Source organism: Crotalus tigris, unplaced genomic scaffold (genome assembly GCF_016545835.1).
Source record: "Crotalus tigris isolate CLP2741 ecotype Arizona unplaced genomic scaffold, ASM1654583v1 scf7180000017551.9496454, whole genome shotgun sequence".
Classification (NCBI taxonomy): domain Eukaryota; kingdom Metazoa; phylum Chordata; class Lepidosauria; order Squamata; family Viperidae; genus Crotalus; species Crotalus tigris.
In genome coordinates, this window is record NW_024096469.1 from 1,598,810 (window position 1) to 1,622,503 (window position 23,694).

The window sequence follows — 23,694 nt, forward strand, 5'->3', positions numbered from 1 at the left end:
GATGTGTAAGGAGCAAACAAGCCAAATGTCTTCCTAATCCCATTCCAAACGTTAAGCCACTAATAATTCTAAGCAAACCTTATAAGTGCTTGGTATGGAAACCCACATAACTACTCCTTGTTAAGGCACAAGAAACAAACTCTGGCAGAAGAAAAACAACAGTGCATTTTAGGAATGAAACACGGATTATGAGAGCAATGTAGGATATGCAAGTACTTACAATGGCCTAGGCAGGACAGCCAGCAAGTCAGAGGGGAGAAAGAGAGGGCTATTAGTAAAGTGAATTGGGTATGTGGGGACCCGGGGAAAAACAGAGGTCAGCCTAAGGATTAATGCTGAATTTCAAGACAAGACATGGGAAAAGGACATTAAGAATAGCAACACAATATTCAGGCAAGTATCATTCTAGCTAAATAGCACTCTTTGTCCAACATGCCCACTTCAAAATCAGGGGGGAAAAGAAACTCTCTGCCATCCACATGTAAAACACCCACAATTTTAAGGTTTAGATTTCCATTTGTTCTGAAGCAACTGGTAGAGAAAAACAGGAAATATACAACTGTCCCAAACTTATATTCAAAATTCAACTCAGAATTAAATGGTGGAGTATGGGACACACTTCTTTTTAATACAACTCTATACAGCTGGTAGGTGGGAGATACCAATTCCATTACTGCTTTTTTGTAAGGAACTCTGCACTGAGGCAGGGAGTGCATGGAATATCAGCTCCTATGAAACTTTTACTTCACAGCCTTCTGCAAGGCCCACTTAAGATGTTCTAAACCCATTTTCAGAGAAACTCACATCTTCTGCTTTGCTTCCTTGTTCTTGGAGGGTACGCTGGAGGTCCTCAACTTGTGCCTTAAGCTGAGAAATCTGTTGCTGGCTCAGCCTAGATAGAGAAATCAAGATACCTCCACTGACAAAGCCCAGTAATGTAAAAACAGATTGTTCAAAAGTATCTTCACTTTTTTCATTTTAAGTTTTTGGTTCTGTTGCTCACTTTCCCAGAAGGAAGCCTTCTTGCATACATCAGGCCTTACTTCTAAGCAGGTACATCTGTTACTACATTTCCAAGAGCAAGCTAACTTTTATGAAATTCACCCTAAATCTTCACACATTATGCAAAGCCATGGCTCATTTAATCATACCGTACTGAATAAATCACTTTGTACAATGTAGCATGCCAAAGCCAAACACATAAGATTTGTTACAATGTGTGAATCGATCCATTGAACCCCAAATTATCCTATAACTGGTTAAACATTACACCTGAAAAAGAATTCCATCCATTTTCCAATCTTCAAAATGGCAGTTTTGTGCAACCAGAAGATTGCCCAAGCCCTTTTTCATTGCAGGACAAATTTACTATCATAAAATAGTGGGGCTTTCAAACTTCCATGATTTATGACTGTTACATTACTAAGATCTTACCATGGCCCCTCCCAGCTGCAGAAATCTACCAAAGGCAGCCCTATGCAATTAAGGACTATAGGGGGTTCTCTACAGCCTAGTCTGCAATCATAAACATTCATATTCTTAAGTTACAAAGTACTGCTCCAGTGCTTAGAAGAAATCTTTTGAAATCTTGAACTATAAGACCTTACAATTCTCTGTAATTCCCAGCTGCATATTATTTTTGAGCTTGTTGTATATGGATGGGAGTGGGGTGAATCAAAGAAACAAATAGCCAAGGCTATTTTCCATTTCTAAGTGACTCCAATGCAAACAGAGAAAAATCGCCATTGCTATTTTAAAATGTAAGACGTATAAGGTAATTCTCTAAAGTTATCTTCATACGGCATCAGGCGCAAGATATTTGAACTCAAGACCCCACTCCCCACCCCTTGTTTAAATATAAAAACTAAAATGTTGCTCCACAGGATTGAAATAATAGGCCAACATCAATGAGCTTCAAAATACTAACCGAAACAAAGTAACATCAAATACTATGTTAAAAGTACCCATTTGAAACGCTTAGCATACACAATACAAACCAATACACGGCATGCTGGCTTCTGTTTCAATAATAAACTGTGGCAATTTCTTCAATCTCTGCCGAGGATTACATAAGCAAAACTAGATTTCCTTGCAGGAAAATGAGAAATTTTCCAGCTCTCCTGCATACCTTTGTTGGGCCTCTAACTGGTTTTTAGTGCGGTTGGATTCTTCCAGAAGTCCTTGCAATTCAGCCTGTTGTTGCCGGTATGACACCTCCTGAGCACATAACATCTTATTCTCGTGCTGTAGCCGTACAATGGTCTCCCTGGGTACAAGAAACCCAATTTTAGGATTACTGAAGAAGGAAGACCAGATTTATCTGGAATTCGGGGCCATGGGGGGAAAATTATGTTTCAGTACAATCCTCATTCAACCTTTTTATTCCAGATTATTATTTTCAGGGATTCACCTGCTTTCAACTCTTCATGACCCAATGATAGCAGAAAACAAAATAGATTACTGTTTCTAAAATGCATCTAAACGCATAAGGAAATAGCAAAACTTCACCCTATGACAGATGGCCATGAATGATGACCAAGGAATTAATGACATCGTTGGGATCAACAAGTAGTCCTCACTTAGTGACTGCCTTGTTTAGGGGTCATTTACATCTATGATGAAAAAGTAATTTTACCACCAGTGCTTCAGCCTTCACAGGTCTGTAAAGCAAAGGAAAGCTGAAATAGGATCATAAGCCTAATTGAGATTTCACTTAGTGACTGTTTCACTTAACAACAAAGTTGCTGGTTTCAATTGTGGCCGCTATACAAGGACTACCTGTACTAGGTTGGAAAGCAATCTAGAGAGCATCTGCTCCTCATTCTCTGCACCAGGAAGAATAAAATCAATTCATCTGGCATGCTTCCCAGTGTGGATCTTCTAGCAACAGTAATGTACCTCTTTGGCTGATGGAAGGAGCCAATTATAATGAATTAAGAAGGTTAAACGTCACTAGGATCCGGAGGCGTTTACCCTTATTTCAAAGAAAAGGTCCCCAAAGTAGTAAAGTTTATTTTAGTATTATCCTTATTGATAATAATTATTAAAACCAACACCATCAAAAGATATCTTATATATATACATTTTGCATAATCAAAAAACAGCATTTTACTTTAATTCTGCTGGCATGATTTCAGCTGCTAAATTATCCATTGGAGAAGAAATGTCTTCCAATATAGCATCTGCAATAAGGTAGGGAACAAAAATTATTATTTTTTTTAAAGGGGGGGTATTGGGGAGGGGAACTGTCAATTACCAGGCAAAAGTTCAAACTTTTACACTTGACCACCATATACTACGTCTATATTGGTGCAGTTATATGGTATAGCCACACTAAGAATGCTCTAATGTAGGAGAAAATATTTCTCAGAATGGGCAAGGAGGAGGAAATGCAAGTTGGGAAAAGATTTATTTAAGTTTAGATGACTATGTTGGTCATCTTACCCAGCATGCAAAACTAAATTGCCACACTTGCATGATACCGAAACTTGGGTAGCTAGTTTGCTTTTTGGGTTTAGTGAATTCAGCCTTTAGTTTGGTTAATTGATGCTACAATATTGTACATATCAAGAAAAAAAAATGGCTTAATTCAGTAACCAGATCAAGCATACTTGTTCATACTTCCCTAAAAGTCCCTGAATACCAGTGTCATGAGATGGGGAATCTCATTCTCAAGACACCTCCTAGCATAAATATCTCATCTTCTTCAAGGCAGATACAACAGTATCATCTATTTGAATACTTGAGTGACGTAGTAAATAAGATTACACTTTATTAAATTTACCGAATAAACCATTACTGGCTGAATCATACATGCTAAGCCATTAATTATGGCTTACAGACCACAATTGCTTATTCATAAAACAAAGCTAAAACCGAACAAGCCATCTTACGAGTTATTTATTCTGTACATCGAGCCAACATGAGGGCAGATTCCCTCCCTACACTGTGGCTGCGCATTGTGATTTGGAACTGTTCAAGAGATCGGCTCTGCTTCCCTCCTGAAGTAATATAGGGAAGCCTCTGAGAGAACAAGCACTGGAACTCACCTGCTTGGTTTAGGAATTTCTGCTGCACTTGAGCACATCGCAATTCCTCATTAGCCTCCCGAAGGGCCTCCCGCTCTTCAATCAGTCTCTGTGGAAATATTCTTAACATCACTTCCCTCAAAAACTACTTAGAATAGTAGCCAGCATGCCAAGGCACCTCTTCCCTCCAGTTTTCTTTATCCTTACCCCCCTGCCAAGGGGAGGAATACCCAACCCGAATACCAATTCTGCATTACCTCCTTTTCTTTTACCAGCGCCTCAAACTTCTCCTTCAAATTTTTGTATTCAAACTGCCATTTCTCTGCCTTCAAGGCTTCCTCTCCATGTTTGCTGTGGAGCTCTTGTACCTGAGCAGGAGAAAAAAATATGGAGATCTGCTTGGAGACTTTATCAACAGTCTCTTCTGCTTCCTCTTCCTTCTTTCTTTCTTTCCCATTTTGCAGATATCAGCCCGTTGCTTCCCAATCAAAGGTATGCCTACGTTAAATGCTTTCATATGCCAAAAATTACACTGACCGTAAAGCTGCAGTTGTGACAACTGTTCTGTCTCCAAAGCCGTAATAACAAAGCTACAGTTAAGCCATAGCACAGGTACAGTAATCTATTTACTTCTAATCAAATGACTTTTCCGCAAAACATTTCCACTTCTCAGCAGCCCTGCCATAGCAGCTTGCTGGCCTTATCAGTTCAAGGCTTCCAGCTGATCAAACAGGACCGTCTTCCACCATACCTGTCTTTTATGAGCTTCTAGTTGGGCACGCACAGCATTGGCCCGCCTCAGCTCTTCCTCCAGCTCACAGGTACGCTGCATATAAACTGTGTTTCGCTCTTCTAGCAGGCGGACCTGCCGACGTAGGTCCCCCAGGTCTTCCAGTTTCTTTTTGTAAGAATCTACCATGGTTTCCAGCCGTCCCACCCTGTCTGATGAATGGCTGTAACAAACAAAAATGGCAGTGTAACATTTTTCACATATTTTAACATCAAATCAGTTCCAGTTCTCATCTAACTGCCTGCTTTTTATCTAGAAAAGTAACTCTCTTGGCTATTGGAAGCATCAGTGTAAAGCAATGATATTGCTGCACAAGGTCAGCATGTACCACTGACTGAAACAATAACAGTGAGAAACAAGTGTCCCATTCGTATTAATCCTATTGCGTCTATGTTCTGGCCACCAATTTAGCCTTAAAGCTGAAAGGGCACCCAAACGATGCATTCTAGGCATAGGAATCAAAGTGTGATGGGATCAAAAGTCAGCAGAATTCTATATTTAACAATAATGTATTTATATACAATCTTTGACAAACCAATTTGTTTGCTGTAGTTTTAAAATTAAAGGAAAAGCCCAAAAGCTTAAAAACAAACTTGGCTTCTACAATTTGGAACACAATATTTGCAACAGGTATCTTATGGCATACTTTGTACTGAGTTAAAATTCAAACATGGGAAAAGGGAGTCGAGAAATGTATATAGCCACCACAAATACTGACAGAAATACATTAGCAGGTCAGCCCAAGCTGGATTCTATATAAGAAGCTTATTCCATATTCCCATATGCAATTCCTTAAATTTCAAGTTACAGCTAATCCAAACTACTACATTCCAGAGCTTCAAGTGCCCTCTTCAGGTCACAAATCATCTGGATTCTTGTTTGCAATATACTTCTTACACAATTCCTAAATGCCTTTTAAATGAGCAAGCTGTCTTATTTTCCAAAATCAGAAATATGTAGCACTCAATACACACGTGCAGGTCTGACCTATCCCAGTGCATCATGGCTTGTTTCCCAGACCACTCGCAAATACACCCACAGAAAGAACATTTTGCTGCCTTATAGCCAAGGTATCCAAAGACTCACCGAAGTACATCCATTTCGTCTTTGAGGGATTGTGCTTCCTCTGCCAGGCTAGTCAGCTCCTCATTACGGCGTTGCAGCTCCTGCACCTCCTTCCCCAGATCTTCACAGCGAACCCGAAAATCATCTCTACTGTTTTCCAGCCTGGCCCAAAGAGACTTAGTTAAACAAATCTAGTTTCCTGGGCCCCAGCGATTTAGCAGAGAGTACCAACTCCCCCTCCCCACAAGTACCTGCCCTACCGGAAGTTCTCCTCTTGCAGCTGTTCTATCTGTGACTGAAGCAAAAGCAACTTCTTGCCAGTGAGTCCAGCAGCATCTGACTCCAAAGAACATTTCTGCTCACGAAGGGTCTTGTTCTCCAGTGCCAGTAAGTTTTTCTCCTCCATTAAAATGGTGATCTAGAGGGGGAGAAGAGAGCAAGTGCCAACCAGCATGGAACAATGAGGCCTCAAGGGTCTAATACTGCGGCCATCAGAGTTTATAGGTAAACCGCACGGGGACTTAGAGCCCCCAAAGTCTGAGCTCTTTAAGCTCTTCCTATAAATGCACCAGAAAACAAAGAGGCGGGCGAGGTTTGCTGTTGCCTCTCTGCCCAGGCTCAAAAATGGAAAAGCCAAACTTCGCCTTAGTCACACCCATACATGAAGCTATAGATAGTTACTTGCTTCTGCATTCTTGGATTGTGTGCACTAGGGAAGTCTGCAGCTGGTCATAAAACAAGATCAAACGACAACTGTGCTATGCACAAGACCTCCTATCCCATACCCCAAAAGAATACAGTTCCTCTTGCATCTCTTTCTGGGGTAACTTCTATTATTCACGCTAGAACGTCTAGCTTGTAAGCGAGAGTACAAGGCAAGCAAGAAGGGCCATTTTCTCCTTCAGATCTAGTCAAATCTTGCTAAAGGTTGTGACAACAATCTTTGGCTTTTGCAACGATGAAATACTACCGACTGAAGAGCTGCAATCGTTACTTCCCCTCAACTTAAATACGTCGAGAATCTTTAGAGGCAAGTTTGAAGCTTACAGAAATAATTTGTGTGCTCAAAACTAAATTGTTATGAGGTCAGAAGCATCTGCTCTGCCACACACACACCCCAGACTCTGTATGCCGCCCAAGCCAACCCCAAGCACTCTCAAGCAGCTGTTAACAATGGTCAGCATTGTACATGCTCATGCAAGGAGGTTAGGCAGGCCCACCAGGCATGGGGCTTTGGTGTTGGATAAGCATTTCAATTATCATAAGCAAGAGCTTGGGGAAAGGGAGGGCACTTACCTTCTGGAAAGGGACTGCATCCCCAGGGGCACTTTAGCACCTTGGAGGAGTAAAGTGGGAGGGGGTTTAAGGGAGAGAGATCAACCTACCTTTTTTCAGATCCCTCACCACCCATTACTATACTCCATTACTGCATAATCCAAATAACTTCTCAATTACAGCAAGTGTTAACAGTGTAGTTCTATAGAAGATGAACTTATTTCTACTATTGGATGTGTGCAAGAGGTACAGGCTGTGGTCACAGACTGCGCTGGGCTATAACATAGTTTGTTTTTATAAACCCAATCATTCTGGATTGTACAGCACTAGCAACAGCACTTAGACTTATATACTGTTTCATATTGTCTTGCAGCACTTTCTAAGCCAGGGGTGTCAAACTGCCGGCCCGCAGGCCGGTTGCATCATATGGAGGCCACGCCCACCCCAGCTCCGGCAATGCAAAAAAAGTCACAATACATCGCGGCGGGTTTGACACCCGTGCTTTAAGCGGTTTACAAAGTCAGCCTATTGCCCCCAACAATCTGGGTCCTCATTTTACCAACTGAGTCAACTCTGAACCTATCAGGATCGAACTCCTGGCTGTGGGCAGAGTCAGCCTGCAATACAGCATTCTAAGCACTGCACTACCATGATCTATGGATTGGCATTTTGAATGAACCAGGTCACAACGGCTCGTTAAACAAACTACAATTTGTGATGTATGAATTCAGTTACACAGTAACAAACCTGGGTTACAGGTCACCTGACAAAGTTATCAGACTCAGGGTAGCCTCAAAACTTCCACGCTGGATTTGCTCTCTATACAAAGAGTGGAGAAAGAGAACAGCTGAGCACTGAGAGGAAGGGTAGGAGGAGGGATACACCACACTGCAGCCACACCCAGTTGGTTCCATGCAGCTTAGCAAGCCACACGATTAACAAAATATTTGCACCTCAACCCAAAGTGTAGGATCGTACTGGGGCTTGGAAGGAGAGACAGCTTACTTTCTCCAAGGCAGAACCAATTGCTCAAGTCCCCAGAGCAGAGGAGGTGCCAAAAGTCACGTTTAGGGATATATTAATCAAAACTTTCCCAAGCCATCAGTAATCATTCCCACAATGCACCAAGTATGGATAAGGTCTGCTAAATTAGCATACCCTGCAAGCCATTGAGATTTTCCCTCAGACTGAGAACTACTGAACTTACAGAAGATCAATGGCACCTCACTGTAAGCAACTGACACACATTTTGGAATTGTATCTGGAAAGCAAAAGTAGAAAAGTAAGTTTCATCTATAATATACCTGGCCTCCAAAAGGAACCCACCTGATGCTCCAAGTCATGACAATGTTGGCGCATGTCATCTGTCTCCTCTAGGTCATCACTGAGGAAGTAATACTTTCGGGACTGTAAATCAAGGCAAAGGAATGAATCAGGGAAGAACTACATGATCATAAACACACTCAAAATAATTCAATCCAATGCATGTTTTTGCCTCCTCTTCCTCATCACGCAGAAAAAAGGCAGAGTTCTCCATTCCTGAATAAGTAATACGCCTTAGTTTGCCCAGTTATATAATTCATTGGGATACCTGACTGTCGAAGTTCCCATATGTCTCTGGACTTAATGTGTCTGATGAATCTTTGGTCAGCAGCTGCAAGAGAAAAGAGCATCAGTGTAGAATCTAATTGCATATACATAGACACGTTATTTTTTCAACAGACATAAATTAACTAAGAGACTTTGTAAAGTCATCCTGGAGAAGACCAAAACTATTTTGGCATCTGGGCACTATTCCTTATAATTAAAACTACAGTGAAGCCGTTGGTTGGGAAGTAGTGTGATTGTAGTTTGAGAATGAAGGGCAGTCAAAAGAAGGCTTCCAGTTCCAGACTGAATTATTTTCATGCCGGATGGCAGTCCAAAACCACACTTACCTCCTGAATAGCTGTCATAACAACATGCTGAACCGATTCTTCCAAGGTCATGATTTGTTGGATGTAATCTACAAATATATTAATAGCTCAAAATAAGATTGAATTTGTTCTTCCCTTTCTTTACTCAACTCCCCAGACTCCCCTTTTATTTGAATCGTGATGCTATGATAGTTGATCAGCATTATGTTAGAGAATAGGGCTAGAAAGGGTCGTAGGTAGGGCAGAATATCATGTTAGCACAAAGAGTTTGCCTTAATTTTAAGCAAGTGACATCCCTATGGAATCAAAGGGGGAATAAAGGGAAAAGGAAAACTAAAAGAGGGAAGTGGGATCAGCAGGTTCTATAACTTCTAAACTTAGTGCTAATGAAATTCCAAGCAAGTTAAGAATTTACTGTAAATAGGAAAGCAACACCACATTTTGGACAGCTGCTTGCTAGCCTCTCCATACCAATATTTAAAGTACTCACTGCTAAGATGTTCTCCTAGCATAAATGTCTATGCAGCCTTATTATCCCCCCCTCCGTACTATCAAATTGCACACACATACCTTGCTTCTTCTCACAGCTGATGGCACAGCCTAGTACCAGCTGTAGTAATTTCCCAAGCTCAGCCGAATCCGACAGTTCTCCAACCAAGGCTACATCAGGCAACAGCTGCTCTGGGACTTGGTGGCCCAGCACCTTAGGGATACGTTGAGAGCAGTAAAAAAGACCTCCTAGCTGCCCATGGGCATTCTAGCATTCCAGCTATTACTATCTATTTAACTTGGCTTACCTGGTGGAAACACAATCCTTGTCAAACAGAACTGAAGGGAGGGCAATGTACACAGAAGTTGGAAAATTACATTTTAAGAGCATTGATTTTTTTAAAAAAGCCAGCTGCCCAATAAGTATGACAAGCAACAACAACTCAGATTGACATACGTGATCTGTTCCCCAACCCTTCCCACTTTCATTTATCTATAAACTCTCTAGATCAAAGGACCCTGGATCAGCATGCTAAGAAAGGATTTGAACAAGTTCTCACTAGCTAAAGCCCATTCTGAGTCTCAATAGAGTAGAAAGTGGGAAACCAACCAACCAGTATATACATAGAAAATGAAACATCATATTCAACATATCTGAAGTAGTGCTAAGCGACAAAATCTATGGATACAAAACAAGGGATGCAGATGGAAGCTAGAAACCCATACTTTTTAATGCTGACTTTAATGTGTGTGAAATGGATAACCTGAGATTCTTCATTTGAAAGCATACCTTTGCTTATTTAATGTCTCAGTAATATTAACAATTATATTGCTACTCTACCAGAAAACTCAGCCTATAGAATATACTCACATCCTGGGAGTATTCAACCACACTTTGCAGGATCTTTTTCAGGTTGCTCACCTGGGTAAGAAAAATGGCAAAGATATGTGTAGACTTGCCCAAGTATTCCTGTTTTCAGCTATCTTCAAGAAGCCACCAAACTGAAATCCAATATTCCCAGTAATGAAATAAGAAGAGCAATCATGCTACTTAACAAGCTTCAATGCTACCTTGATAGCAAGAAGAGTTGTGATGATTTAGTGGGCAAGAAAGCAGGATACAAGCCAGGTCAATTGCCACTGCTTGGTGAAGATGGCTTACTACTAAGTGCCACATTCATTTTCAAGCCAAACAGCTAATTCTGTTTGGACAGCAAAGTTCTCCTGTCATCATGATGTCATCATGTTATGAACTTTCTATAGCAGGCATGTCAAACTCGCGACATCACATGACGTTGCGTGACCTATCGGAGCTTTTTTGCCATTGCCAGCAATAGGGTGGGCGCGGCTCCGGTATGATGAAACCAGCCCGTGGGCTGGCAGTTTGACACCCCTGTTCTGTAGTATTTTTCAGTCTTCTGGCCCCAGTGCATTTCTTCCTCCTCTTCACTTTCTATAAAGCTGAAGCTATATGGCATCATCATGCAATCAACTCATTTCTGGAAACCTCGTTGCCATTTAATGATCTCCAAATAAATGTTTTCTTTTCTTCAAAAGCTCTACTTCACCCTTTCACATTTCTCTATGAGCATTTAAAGACATTAGACTTTAACAATTCAAATTATATACACTTGGCTCTTTGTGTTTGGCTTAAAATGCTAATTTGAAATTTGTTTTACCACAGAGATATAACACAGCAAGACAAAGCCAGGATCGAGTAATGGATAATTTCCCTATTATATGTTTATGTTAAATTTCCTTATTAGTCACGTTCAAAAATGGCAGAATGTACCAAACACTGAGACGTCGTCTATCAAAACAGTTAGAAATACAAGCATCAAAGAAGAGAAGACTATCTGCAACAAAATGCTTTGGGGACATCAATTCACTGAATCACAATATATACCTTCAGTCTCCAATTGTCACCACTGTCATCTTTAATCCGTAGGAGCCATGTTTCATTGAACCAAGATGGGTCTCTGGGAAGGAAAAATGCAAAGTTTTTATTTGTGTTTATATGGGACAGGACGTAAGCTCTTTACAGCAGATCACAACATTCAATAATCCAGAATTAATAGAAAATCCAGATGATCAGTTTTATAGTAGTTACTCAGATGTATGCTCTCCCTGTCTTTCATCCCAAAAACAAAATTTTTTTTTTTCATTATCCCACCATGATAAAGAAGATAATTACCATGGGAACTTTTGTTTCCCAAGCTGTAGGCTATATGTCTGATCTGATCTAACCTAGCAGTAAAATGTCCAGCTATAAATTGTGCAAAAGGAAAAAATGTATTGAAAGTGTTTAATTTTTTTGGAGACTTAGTCGCAAATATCTTAGCTACTCCTTTATCTCAATATAGAAAAATGGGTTGGAACAGAAGCTGCATTATTATGACTTCTCTCCTCACGTACAAATAATGGGATGTGACTTGGCTGGGAAAAATCTCAGACAAAAAATACTGAAATTTGATATGTCACAATCAAATTATGTCATAATTTCCTAGGCATTTGTATCTGATAATCATACCAGCATTCCAAAGAACGATGACACTCTTATGCTATAATGCCCTGCAAACTGTGGTTCTCAAAGGAAGATTCCAGAACATTACAGATAATAAATATCTTTGACACTCTAAAACAGGATGAATAAAACAACAGTCCAGAGGCTTCTTTATTATCAATTCTAAGATAGTTGAATCATTTATCATACGTTCATTAGCTTACACTGTCTCTTTTTAATCACAATTATCTTTTACTTGACCAGAGAGATGTATTCTTAAATAATCAAAGTTTGTTTAACCAATAAGATTTGACTATGAAGTTTGACTTGCTCCATATTTAGCAACAAATCTGTTATTGTTTACACATTTAGTAAATAATCTGTTAATCCAGTTTTATCTATTTCTAGCTATATTACAAAGGTTTCTTTTTTCACTGAAATGAGTTAATAGTCTCAGGGTTTAAAGTGATTTATGTTTATTAAGAAAGTTATACCTCACTAGCCATTTTCAATTTATCTTTTTACTTTATTTTGATTTATCTTTTATCATATTTTATTTCCAAATTATATACACCATACACTTCAGCATTTAGTCATGCTGGCCACATGACCACAACTGTGTTTTTGGACAATGTTGGCTCCCTCGGGTAAGAAATGGAGATGAACACTGCCCCCTAGAGTCGGACATGATTGGACAGGGAAACCTTTACCTATTTATGTTTCTTAAGGCTAGTCAATAATCAAAATAAAGTATTTTGATATTGGCATTCAGAACGCTCACTGAGTGCTTTCAGGTTGGCAGTTTGCAAGACATAGGAACAGAGAATAGACTTTGAGGGGATAGTTGAGGGTTTTCTGCTAGACTTCCCCATCATTGGTTTTGTGAGAATCGCTTTAAGAAACTTCCATCTTCTACTAGGTTCTTCATGAAACTCACATCTTGTGTAGCACCTGGGCAATTGTGACCCCACTGGTCAAATCCTCCATTTTGATACATGGTGATGGAACATGGAAAGTTTGCATCTGGAAAAAATAAAGTCACTTGTTAAGTACAGACAAAAGGCAATTTCCTCTATTTTGAAAAGGGATAGTCTATTCTGAAACAGAAACCATACCCTTGGATTATATAACATCATTAGGTGACCCAGCATGGTTCTATTAGATATGGTGATAGATATTAGATAAGATTTATATGGCATTATAAGGTGTAATGTCTCAACAAAATTATTTCACTGAAATCCTTTTTTTCCCCCTCATAATGTTTTCCCACGAATCCAGAGTTCTGTTTTTTTCAGATCAATGAATGTTGATCCATTGTTTGCCATAAAAATTGACAACTGGTTTGTCATCAAGCCTTTGTCATCATAGGCTGGAAAAGAGTAATTGGCTCAAAAGCAATTAAGGAAGGACCAGAATTCACAATCTCCTGGATTCTAGCCTGGTGCCGTAACAACTAGACCAAATGGCATTCTCTAATGCCCTGTAGGTTTTACAGTTTTAGCCTTTGACATCAGACTCCATGAGGTCTCCTTAGGTTTAGGAGTAGGATAACTAAATTTGTTAGCTGAAATTAATAGTTTACACCAGGGTTCCCCAATCTTTGCGGCTTGGTGGCCTGGCTGGGGGGGGGGGAAGAGGGGAACCAGGCCACGCAAGCAGTGGGATAGTGTGCATGCACATGCACACGAAGCTCAACTGCAAGTTGCGTGCACATCTGCGTGCCTGCCACTTGCACAAGTTGAGCTGCGCATGTACTAGCCCTTGGCCCAGTCAATGGGAAAGCCAGCAGGAAAGCAAAAGTCAAGGTAAAAAGCAGCTTAGATTAATTTTAGTACAGCTCTTGCTAATGAATATTCATTTGTTAAAATGACAATGAACAAACAGTATTTATGACCAGTCTTCAGAGTTATGGCCATTAAAGAGTCCCCATGGTTGCATGATCAAAATTCAAGCAGTTGGAATCTCTCCCCTCCAATTTATGCTTCAACTCCCTCCACCCACCTATCTCCCTTCCAGCTCTGCCCTTTTGACCCCTCTGCCCTCTAGTGCCTCTGCCACCCTTGGAAAGGTCTTGCAAGGCCAGCAGCTACCTTGTGAAAGGCCAGGCTGGGTGTATCTCGTCAAAAGCAGGAGGGTCAGAGTGCAGGGTGACAAAGAGACAGAGATGAGGGGTAGATATACAGATGGGGGAGCTGAAGCACATGCAGCATCTTGGTGTGACAATTGCAACCCTGACTGCTGTTGTTAAACTGTGTGGTCACATGATGATGTTTTTCCTAATGTCCATGTTGCTTAGCAATGGAAATTCCAGTCCAATTAGGGTTGTTAAGTGAGGACTATCTATATACAACAAAAGGGCAGAAGATTGAGTAATCCAATTTAAGAAATGACTGTTTCATATTATTCTTAAGGGCCAGAAATCGTTATCAAGTTCTTAAATGAATATTTTTTTATTTATGCATTCATTTGTGTATCATTCTATTTCAAGATTCAAGTGTCTGAGTGGTTTATAAAGATGAACGCTATAAAATAAAAATCATTTTTTTAAAAAAAAGTAATAAAATCAGAAAAACCAATTAAAGCAGAAAAGCATGTGCCCAGTGTCACTACTAAAATCCATACTAATGAAAAATCACAAATAACAATCACAGATTAAACCCTGCCTAAACCAAATAATCATTTTACGAAAGGCAGATAATAAGATGGCCAGGTGAACTTCCAGGGGTGGGATGTGGAGGAGACAGAGAAGAAACACCTCCGGGACCATAATGGCCTCACTTCACCAATGGAATATCTGTCTTGCTGCCTGCTGGCAAGACAGGTGATCACCACAGTGGATTCTAATAAAAGTATACTTTTTTCCACTTAAGGATGATTCTACGCAATTCCTTTTTTTTCCTGGAAACAGACAGGAAAGACATTTTAGAAGACAACTCCTAAGATACTCTGGTGCTGAACCAAGTCAGGTTTTATAGGCTAAAGAAGTACATTTAATTGGCCTCGGAAAGCTAATACTGTAGTAAACAGTGTAGCAACCAAAATATGCAACATGAGTTCACCTAACAACATGGCTGATATATTTGGTACAATTTTAATTCTGGGTTGTCTTCAAAGGTGACTAGACATAGATCATATTACAGCAATCCAAACATGTCATGATAATGGCACAAATCACTATCACCAGAACTGCCACAAGGAAGGACTATAGTTGGCACTTAACAGTCTAAGATGGGCAAAAGTTCTCTTTACCATGGCTTCCAGTGGCTCTTCTAACAGTAGCCATGAATACCAGAGAATCCCCTCTCTCTTCCAATTACATCTTTTGGAAACTTCAGGCATATATATTTATAATAGGATATATTTATAGTTGTATTAGCTCCCCTAACAACAATGCCTCCAAGTTGTAAGAATAATATTGCCTTGCACTGCTAGACAGACAATGCATTTGACAACTCTGGGAGTTCTGTTATTACAACAGAACTACGCCTGATAGGAGAAAAACAGTACACAATACACAGAATAAGCGACCAAACAAAGAACAAAGCAATCTAAGGAATCTGGCTTTGGACATAGAAAGAGCAGTGAGTGACCCAGTTTTAAACCAAACCAGTCCAGAAGCTTCTTGCTTAGTTGTTTGGAGGAATTCCAATAAGCATGTGAGACTGCTCAAACAAAATTTGGCTATATAGTATTATATCCAGAAAAATTAAGGAATGTCAGCACTTCAAGACAGATCAAACTAGAAAACCAAAAGCCATGTAGGTCAGTACTATTTTTCTCATAAAGCTGTAATAACAGAACCTTGCAAGTCTGAATGGCTTTCTCCCTTCCTTTATTTTCTTGTGAACTAGAGAGGAACTTTGTCTGAGATATTTATTCATGAAGGGTCCTTGGTGCTCTCTGAGCTTGCTTGCTTTCTTGCAGACATTTCATTACCCTAACTAGGCAACATCATCAGTGCTAGTAAGGAGTGCTGTTTGCTGTCAGTTTATTCATGTTTATTCCTGCTAATCTCTTGGCCAGCCCTCAGGCCCTTTTATTTGACCATTGCCTTGGTAGTGGCTATTCCTCCTGCCCGTCAAAGGCATTTCCTCTGCCCTTTACAGGAGTTAATGAAGGGTTATTAGTATGTTGTCTTGTCACTTAGTATAATTTATTTGCTTGTCCTCATTCCCTTAGAAGTTAGCCTCTTACTGAAAGGTGTGTGTGTGTTCCCTATATCAGGGTTTTTCAACCGGTGGTACGTGTACCACTGTGGTATATTGGCACGTGGCAGGTGGTACGCAGCCCTGCCCAGCCCAGGGTAGCAGAGGAGGGAACGAGCCAAAGCGGCGCGGCGCAGGACTTGCCGTGACCGAGTATTCAGGAGTTGCAGGGCTGCTTGGGGCGAGGCAAAGTCCCCAGGATCGACACTTCCGGCAGAGGAGGGGGGCAAGACAGGAAGGGATATAAAAGGTGGCAGTTTGGGCAGGAGAAGGAGAGAGAAAAAAAGGACATAGCCTTGGGAAGAGGAAAGGGAAAAGGAGGAGGAAGAAGAGGGGCGAGAGAGGAGAGGACAAAAAACAGGCCGGGCGTGCACATCGGTGGCAGTGAAAAACAGGTAAGAATGCAGCTGGGAAGGGCTGCAACATGAGAGTCCATGTTACCTGTGCCACGCCGCCCAGCCCCCAATTTCGGCAAGCAGGGGCGCACTCTCCTCGCCACGTGGAGAGGCTAAGTCTTCCTTCCTTCCTTCCTTCCTTCCTTCCTTCCTTCCTTCCTTCCTTCCTTCCTTCCTTCCTTCCCTCCCTCCCTCCCTCCCTCCCTCCCTCCCTGCTCAGGAAGGGATAAGGGGAAAGGAACAGGCTGTCAATGTGGCTGGTGGCTGTGCTGCCAGTGGCCATGGCTTGTAAGGCCACTGTAAATTGCTGGACAAGAGCCACACAGTGTTAAGAGCAGAGTGGCGGGAAGATATTTGTAATGAGGGAGGGAGAAAAACAGACATCCCCTGAAGGATATCAGCAAATGGCCCTCGCCCTCTTCAAAAACCATGGACTCTGGGGGAGGGGATGCTGCGAGCAGCATAAGAGTCCATGTTACCTGCGCTACGCCACCCAGACCCCAGCCTGGTTTCGACAGGCAGCTGCGCGGTCTTCTCACCACATGGTGAGGCGAACCAGCGACATGTTGAACCTGCCTGTGTGCGCACAGAGGCAGAGGCCAGTGCATGCGCCTTGTGCCTGTCGTCCCGGGTGACTGTTTTGCCATGCGGGCTGACTGCATTCTCAGCGCTTCCCTTTCACCCGGGACAGGCACCAGGCGCATGCACTCGCCTCTGCCTCTGTGCGTGCACAGGCAGGTTCAGCATGTCGCCGGTTTGCCTCACCAGGCCGCTCCATGCGGTGAGAAGACCGTGCAGCTGCCTGTTGAAACCAGGCTGGGGTCTGGGCAGCGTAGCACAGGTAATGTGAACTCTCATGCTGCTCGCAGCGTCCCCTCCCCGAGCCTTTTTTCTGTCCTCTCCTCTCTCGCCCCCCTCCTCCTCCTTTTCCCTTCGGTGCAGTTCCAGCTGACTCTTCCTCCTCCTCCCAAGGTTGCTCCATTTTTTTTCTCTCCTTCTCCCACCCAAACTGCCACCTTTTATATCCCTTCCTGTCTCTGCCTCCCTCCTCCTTTATCTTCCGGGTGTGCCAGAAGTGCTGATCCTGGGGCCTTTGCCTCACCCCAAGCAGCCCTGCAGCTCCTGAAGACTCTGTGAAGGCAAGTCCTGCGCTGCGCCGCTTTGGCTTGTTCCCTCCCCTGCCACCCTGGGCTGGGCAGGGCTGTGTACCACCTGCCACATGCCAATATACCACAGGTGGTACGCGTACCACCGGTTGAAAAGCCCTCGTTTAGAACAAACATAACTGTAATCTTCTACAATATCAAACCAAAGCAAGCCTGAGGGAAAAAAGACAGAATAGGAATATTGTATTTCAGTGGTTCTCAACCTGTGGTCCACAGACCCCTTGGGGGGCTATGAAGTCATCATAGGGGATCTGTGAAGGCTTGAAGAAATGATATGAGATATATCTTAAGTCTTGGGGGTCCATGGCCACAAAAGGCATTTAGAGGGAGTCCGTGGTAAAGAAAAGGTTGAGAATCGCTGCTCTATTTGGAAACCACTTTTGGATTTTGGACTTGAGGGGGGGAAAATGAAACTTTGATTTTGAGTTTTGCTGATTAGATAGGTTTGTTGTTGTAGAAATGGCTAGTATATATTATTATGTAAAAGTACAAGGTTGAAGTTGTATGTTATTACCTTATTCTACTGTGTCAAAAAGAATCAACACTTTTGTGTTTCTTTTCCCTTTTATTTTAAGACATTTTCCTCTTTCCTTTCTCCTTTCCCCTTTTCCCATTATTCTCATTTTTCTATTTCTATACTTTATATTTTGATAAACTATTAAAAATTTGTAACTTAAGATTTTAATAGGAATAAACCACATCACAGTTGGACTCTGTCTGAATACAGACATGGGGACAAAGCCCGTTATTGAAGCCTGTTAGTAGCAGGTGACAGTCTGCAGGTCATAGTACAGCCAACAAGGCTTCCTCCAGTAATCTCAGACATCAGCTCTTTAACAGAACATGGATCCACCTGGTAACCTGACCCCATGACATATTATTTAAGGCTTTATTATGTGAGTCTCAGTAGGTGGCAGTATCCGGCCAATCTTTTCTAGACTCATAACTAAGGAATGCTACAGGCCAGTTAAAAAATACACCCCGAAAAGGAAGCAATGGCAAAGCACTTCCGTACAATATAGTTAAGAAAAATACACAGGTGTGTCTCACCAGGAGTTCAGTTCAACTAGATCTGACCTTAAATATTTAAGCAGGTTTAAGTAGATATCTTTTGTATTATACAGAGCTATACATAGTTTAGGTGCACGTATATTACTGTTGGCTTTTAACAGACCCTTGCTATCCATCGTCCTCACAGAAAACCAGGTGGGACATAAAACTAGGAATCACGTAAGAGCCAAAAACTCCGTTTAAAAAAGGTGGGCAAAGAGAAAAACCAACTAATCACAGAGCGAGGAAAAGTGACTACAAAATGTCCCGCTGAGCCAAGCAGAGGCTACAAAAGAGCGCGATCGATGCGTACATGAAGACTAGTGGCATCGAGAGACCTTCAAGAGGTGTTTGGTGTTGAGAAGTCCACAGGAAGGTTGAGACTTCTGCGGCAGGAGGTCTATATACACGCTTCCGCATGCCCAAGCCAGCATTGCTCCCTCTTCACGCACGCTCGTTTTGAGGTCTCCAAAACAGGTGGATTTAAGAAGCCCGCCCCGACCGACACGGATTATTTCCCTCTCCGCATTTACGACCCAAGCAGGCCAGGAACTGCGAACTGGGAGCAGGAAAACTGCTGCAGATACAAGGGTGCAAACAGCAGGTGCTCTCGGAATGGAACGGTTAGGATGGCCACCGCCACCTTCTCCTCCCGGGGCAGCTCCAGGGGCAAAAGCTGGGTGCGGGCCAGCCCCGAAAAATGACACCTGTTGAAACACTTGCAAAGGCGGCGGCGGCGCGGGAGGAAAGCGTCGCGTGAGCGAGGGAGCGAGAGACGGCGCGAGGATGCGGCGAAAACAACGCCTGCCTGGGCGTCCACCTCCTCCCGCGCCCCATCGCTGGCTTACCCAAGTGAGAAGCGCTCCGCACCGCTCGCCAGGGCCCATCTCGCCCATGGCTGCGCCGCTGCAGCAGCCCGTCTTCCAAGAGCCACGCCTCCTTAGAGCGGCCCTCGCGCCTCGTCCTGACGTCACCGGCGTACAATTAAGGCGGAGGAACTGGGGGAAAAAAAAATATGCCTCTGGAGACGCTCTAGGAATTTAGATGTGAGTATTCCATTCGGCGAAGAAAGAAGCGCTCAGGGGCGGGGTTTGTTTGGCTCAGCGCGTCCTTTTTAAGTGTGGGGGGGCGGCCTTTCGAGACCTCCTGTGGGAGAGGCAGGTCTGGGGGTGGGCGGTGTAGTATTGATACATTCTATACATGCCTAGAAGTATATTTTATCTCACGGACGTTCCCGTAGTACAGAAAACCATTTGTAAGGGTTGTTTGGATTTCAATTTCTTGGCCGTCTAGCCATCTCATCAGCCCTCAACAGATACCCTCCCCCCGGCGGTCTGCATCAGTCACGTGTTAGCAATAAACCGGTTCACCACGGAAAATGTTGAAATGCCGAGGGACGAAGTCTGTCGAAAGGGCGCGCTCCGGAGAACCAGGAGTTGGATAGTTTCTAGTAGGAGAGTCCCCACTAGGGGGCAGCAGCACGCCTCGCTTTGGTGTTACCAGTGAGAGGAAATTTGATTTTGACGTGAGCGATGAGTCTTAAGGAATGACTTCAGTATCCCAGCTAGCGTTTCGTTTGACACAGGCAAATAAATAGAAAGGCTGATTATTCCGCAGTCTGGTTGCCGAACTCCAACTATTAACAACTTGGAAGAAAGAAAAATAACATAAAAAGGTGGCCTGTCGCATTTTCTTACAGACTTAGTGGAGCATGCTGTCCTATGATGTCTATGGAGATTCTCAGCCATCCAGGTCATGGTTGTCCCAAAGGGGCTTTTTGGGAACTGAAGAAGCTTCTTGGATGAGAAGCAAAAGGAAAAACAAAGTCTAATTGCTATGCTATGGTGTGATTTTTTTGGCTTAGCTGAATTTCTGTGTGTGCCTGAGCATGGCACAATCATGTACTGAATTTAGCAATTTTGTCTTTAGTTCACACATTATATTTATTTCACCCCCCCCCCAGTTCACAAAAAGAACCTTAAGTGAGTAGTTAATTACACTGATATTATCTTAATATTTTATCCCTTATGTTTGAAACCATTGAAAGCCAAAACAACTGTAACCAACTTAGAATTGTTACACATTACATTACTATAGTGGGAAGTCAGGGCAGCAGCTGAGAATAAAGGCCCTTAACATGCTATGTGACCACAGGTATTGTTTCTTGTAAACCATCTTTTTGTAAACCATGTGAACCCAACCAAATATGAAATAGCTAAACAATGGTTTAGCACAATATGTGAATTTCTACCTTCATCTCACCATGTTCCTTAGCCCCACCCAGTCCCGTGACTTTTAGTCAGTCATGTTTGTTTTAGGTTTCCAATGTCACACTTTTCCAACAATGTTGTAGAAATTCTGGTATAGTTTTTAGCCCCAATCCCCAGAAGTTGCATTAACAGAAGGATTCAGTCAAGATCATGTGAGGTACTAATACCACTCAGCCTTAGTAAGACCACATCTAGAATACTGCAACAAGTTTTGGTCACCATACTATAAAAAATATGTTGAGACTAAAAAAAAGGGCAGACAAGAGCAACAAAGATGATTAGGGAATTGGAGACTAAAACATATGAAGAATGGTTAGAGCAGTGGTTCTCAACCTGTGGGTCGGGACCCATTTGGGGTCAAACGACATTTCACGGGGGTCACCAAACAACGCAGTCCGCCATTTTTTTCCCCTTTTCCTTAACTGTGCTACTCCCTTTTATTTTATTGGCTTTTGAAAGCCAATAGAATACACTCTCTTGAATAGAGTCTAATTCTATTGGCTTTCAAAAGCCAATAGGAACTGTCCAGGCTGTCTCTGCCCTGCTGAGCCCGCCAAAAGTCCCATTCTGCAAACGGTGCTGCAAGCTGTCTGCAGCGAAAGCGAGCTGTCTGGAAGTTTCCACCCCTCCCTGCTGAGCAACTACTAAAAATACGTAAAAGAGGTCCAGGGGTGGGAGGTGGGAGGCCGGCGGGCGCAGGGAGGGTTTCTGGCGCGCGTGGGGCCTGGTGGGTGCTTTACCTCCCTTGGGCTGGGCCAGCTGGTGGCCCAGCCGATGGTCAGCCTGCGCATCTCTGCCGCTTGCCAGCTATGCCTCAGCCGGCGCAGGGGGCGGCACCACGCATGCATGGCGCTCCCGGGTAGGGAAAGTCCTCGACTTACGACTGGTTGGGTAATCCTCGACTTACGACCGGTTGGGGTCGCGGCATTAAAAAGGTTGAGAACCACTGGGTTACAGGAACTGGGCTTGGCTAGTCTAGTGAAGAGAAGGACCAGGGGACACGTGATAGCAGTGAGGGGCTGTCACAGAGAGGAGAGGGTCAACCTATTCTCCAAAGCATCTCAAGGCCAGACAAGGAATAATGGATGAAAACTGATCAAGGAGAGATTCAACTAGAAATAAGGATAACTTTTCTGACAGTGAAAGCAATCAACCAATGGAACAGAGTGCCTTCAGAACTTGTGGGAGCTTCATCACAGGAAGCTTTCAAGAAGAGACTGGACTGCATCTGTCAGAAATGATATAGGGTCTCCTGCTTGGGTGGGGGATTGGACCAGAATAAATGATCTACAAGGTCCCTTCCATCTATTCTATTCTATTCTATTCTATTCTATTCTATTCTATTCGGAATATTTAGGGCTGCAGTGGTAGATATTTATTGAGCAAAATATCCTATGGAATGTAACTAGATCCATATTGACATTATATATTGTATTTTCATCCCATTTTTTTATGTATAAGTCAATGTGATGAACATACAATATCTAATACTTCTTGCTTCTATTTTTCCCCACAACAACAATCATGTAAGGTAGGTTGGGTTGAGAGAGAATGACTGGCCCAACCTCACCCAACCAGCATTCATGCCAAGGGAGGCATCAGTTCAGAATTTCCTGGTTTCTATGCCAGTACCTTAACCACTACACCGAACTGGCTCTCAAAGTGGTATAGAGCTGAGATGTCTAGAAGCCTTATAAAGGCTTATAAAAACCTTATAATTCAAGTAATAACAAGCATGCCAGACATCATCTTTAATCTGATAAATTTGGGACTTTTAAAAGAACATTCTTAGACCAGAGAAGCCCATAGTTTTGATTGAGTTATATATTTCTTTATGATACGTATGTAGAATCTTTCCTTTTACGATTCCTAAGAAGGTTTCAATCCGTTTTGGGATTGCTGCTCCTAGAATGACTGACCAGTTTCTGGTATCTCTGGGAATTCTGAGGGTTGTGGTCCCAAAAGATTTTGTTGACACCCAGCTAGAGAAGGATTTCAAGGTATATAAAAATATGTTTAATCTCAAAGACTCTGTTACATAGGGTGAAGCTGAAGGTAGTAACTTTTCCATAATGGCTCACAACGATTAGAATCTATATTTTCTTGCCTTTAAGCCCAACCCACTCTCTGCTGTGCCAAGCTGACTACTTAGCAGCCTTTGGCAAATACATATCCCACCAGAGAGCAATGTGTTTTATTTTTTCACGTCCTGTGCTCCTTGTAACCACTGAGATGGAAAACAAACTCCATGTGGGAAAGTTCCCAGCTGGGTTATTTTGGCTACCTTAGGTGGAAACGTGTTATTGGCCTCTGTGACTCAGGAGCAACTCAGACACTGTCTGCTCCCAGCTTCCCTTCCTAGGACTGTCTAGTATTAACCCATGTATTAGTTTTTCAAATTTGTTCCAAATGATGTGTACATAAAAAAGAGTATGTTCTTTTTGTGCTTTTACTGATTAGGGGGTCAATTTCTGTCACTGCCATCACTGCTATCCTATTATTCCATCTCTGTTTTGCAGGCTATACTGAACAGTTATTTATT

The 23,694-nt window shown here is 42.4% G+C and overlaps 1 protein-coding gene across 2 annotated transcripts in view; it reads right to left on the reverse strand.

Moving 5' to 3' along the window:
* Window positions 1–19,875, reverse strand: part of HOOK2 (hook microtubule tethering protein 2) — a 30,294-nt gene extending 10,419 nt beyond the window's left edge. The window contains exons 1-17 of one of the 2 annotated variants that reach the window (XM_039343313.1): window positions 19,731–19,875; window positions 13,004–13,089; window positions 11,470–11,542; window positions 10,435–10,485; window positions 9,645–9,777; window positions 9,096–9,163; window positions 8,750–8,812; window positions 8,485–8,565; window positions 6,144–6,301; window positions 5,905–6,045; window positions 4,780–4,981; window positions 4,286–4,396; window positions 4,050–4,137; window positions 3,113–3,182; window positions 2,129–2,266; window positions 805–892; window positions 221–226 (exon numbers count right to left, since the gene is read on the reverse strand). In XM_039343313.1, coding sequence (XP_039199247.1) covers window positions 221–226; window positions 805–892; window positions 2,129–2,266; window positions 3,113–3,182; window positions 4,050–4,137; window positions 4,286–4,396; window positions 4,780–4,981; window positions 5,905–6,045; window positions 6,144–6,301; window positions 8,485–8,565; window positions 8,750–8,812; window positions 9,096–9,163; window positions 9,645–9,777; window positions 10,435–10,485; window positions 11,470–11,542; window positions 13,004–13,089; window positions 19,731–19,778 — 1,605 coding nt within the window. In that variant the 5' untranslated portion in view covers window positions 19,779–19,875. The remainder of the gene's footprint in view (window positions 1–220; window positions 227–804; window positions 893–2,128; window positions 2,267–3,112; window positions 3,183–4,049; window positions 4,138–4,285; window positions 4,397–4,779; window positions 4,982–5,904; window positions 6,046–6,143; window positions 6,302–8,484; window positions 8,566–8,749; window positions 8,813–9,095; window positions 9,164–9,644; window positions 9,778–10,434; window positions 10,486–11,469; window positions 11,543–13,003; window positions 13,090–19,730) is intronic. The other variant, XM_039343322.1, reaches the window with a different exon arrangement.
* Window positions 19,876–23,694: the final 3,819 nt, after the last annotated feature.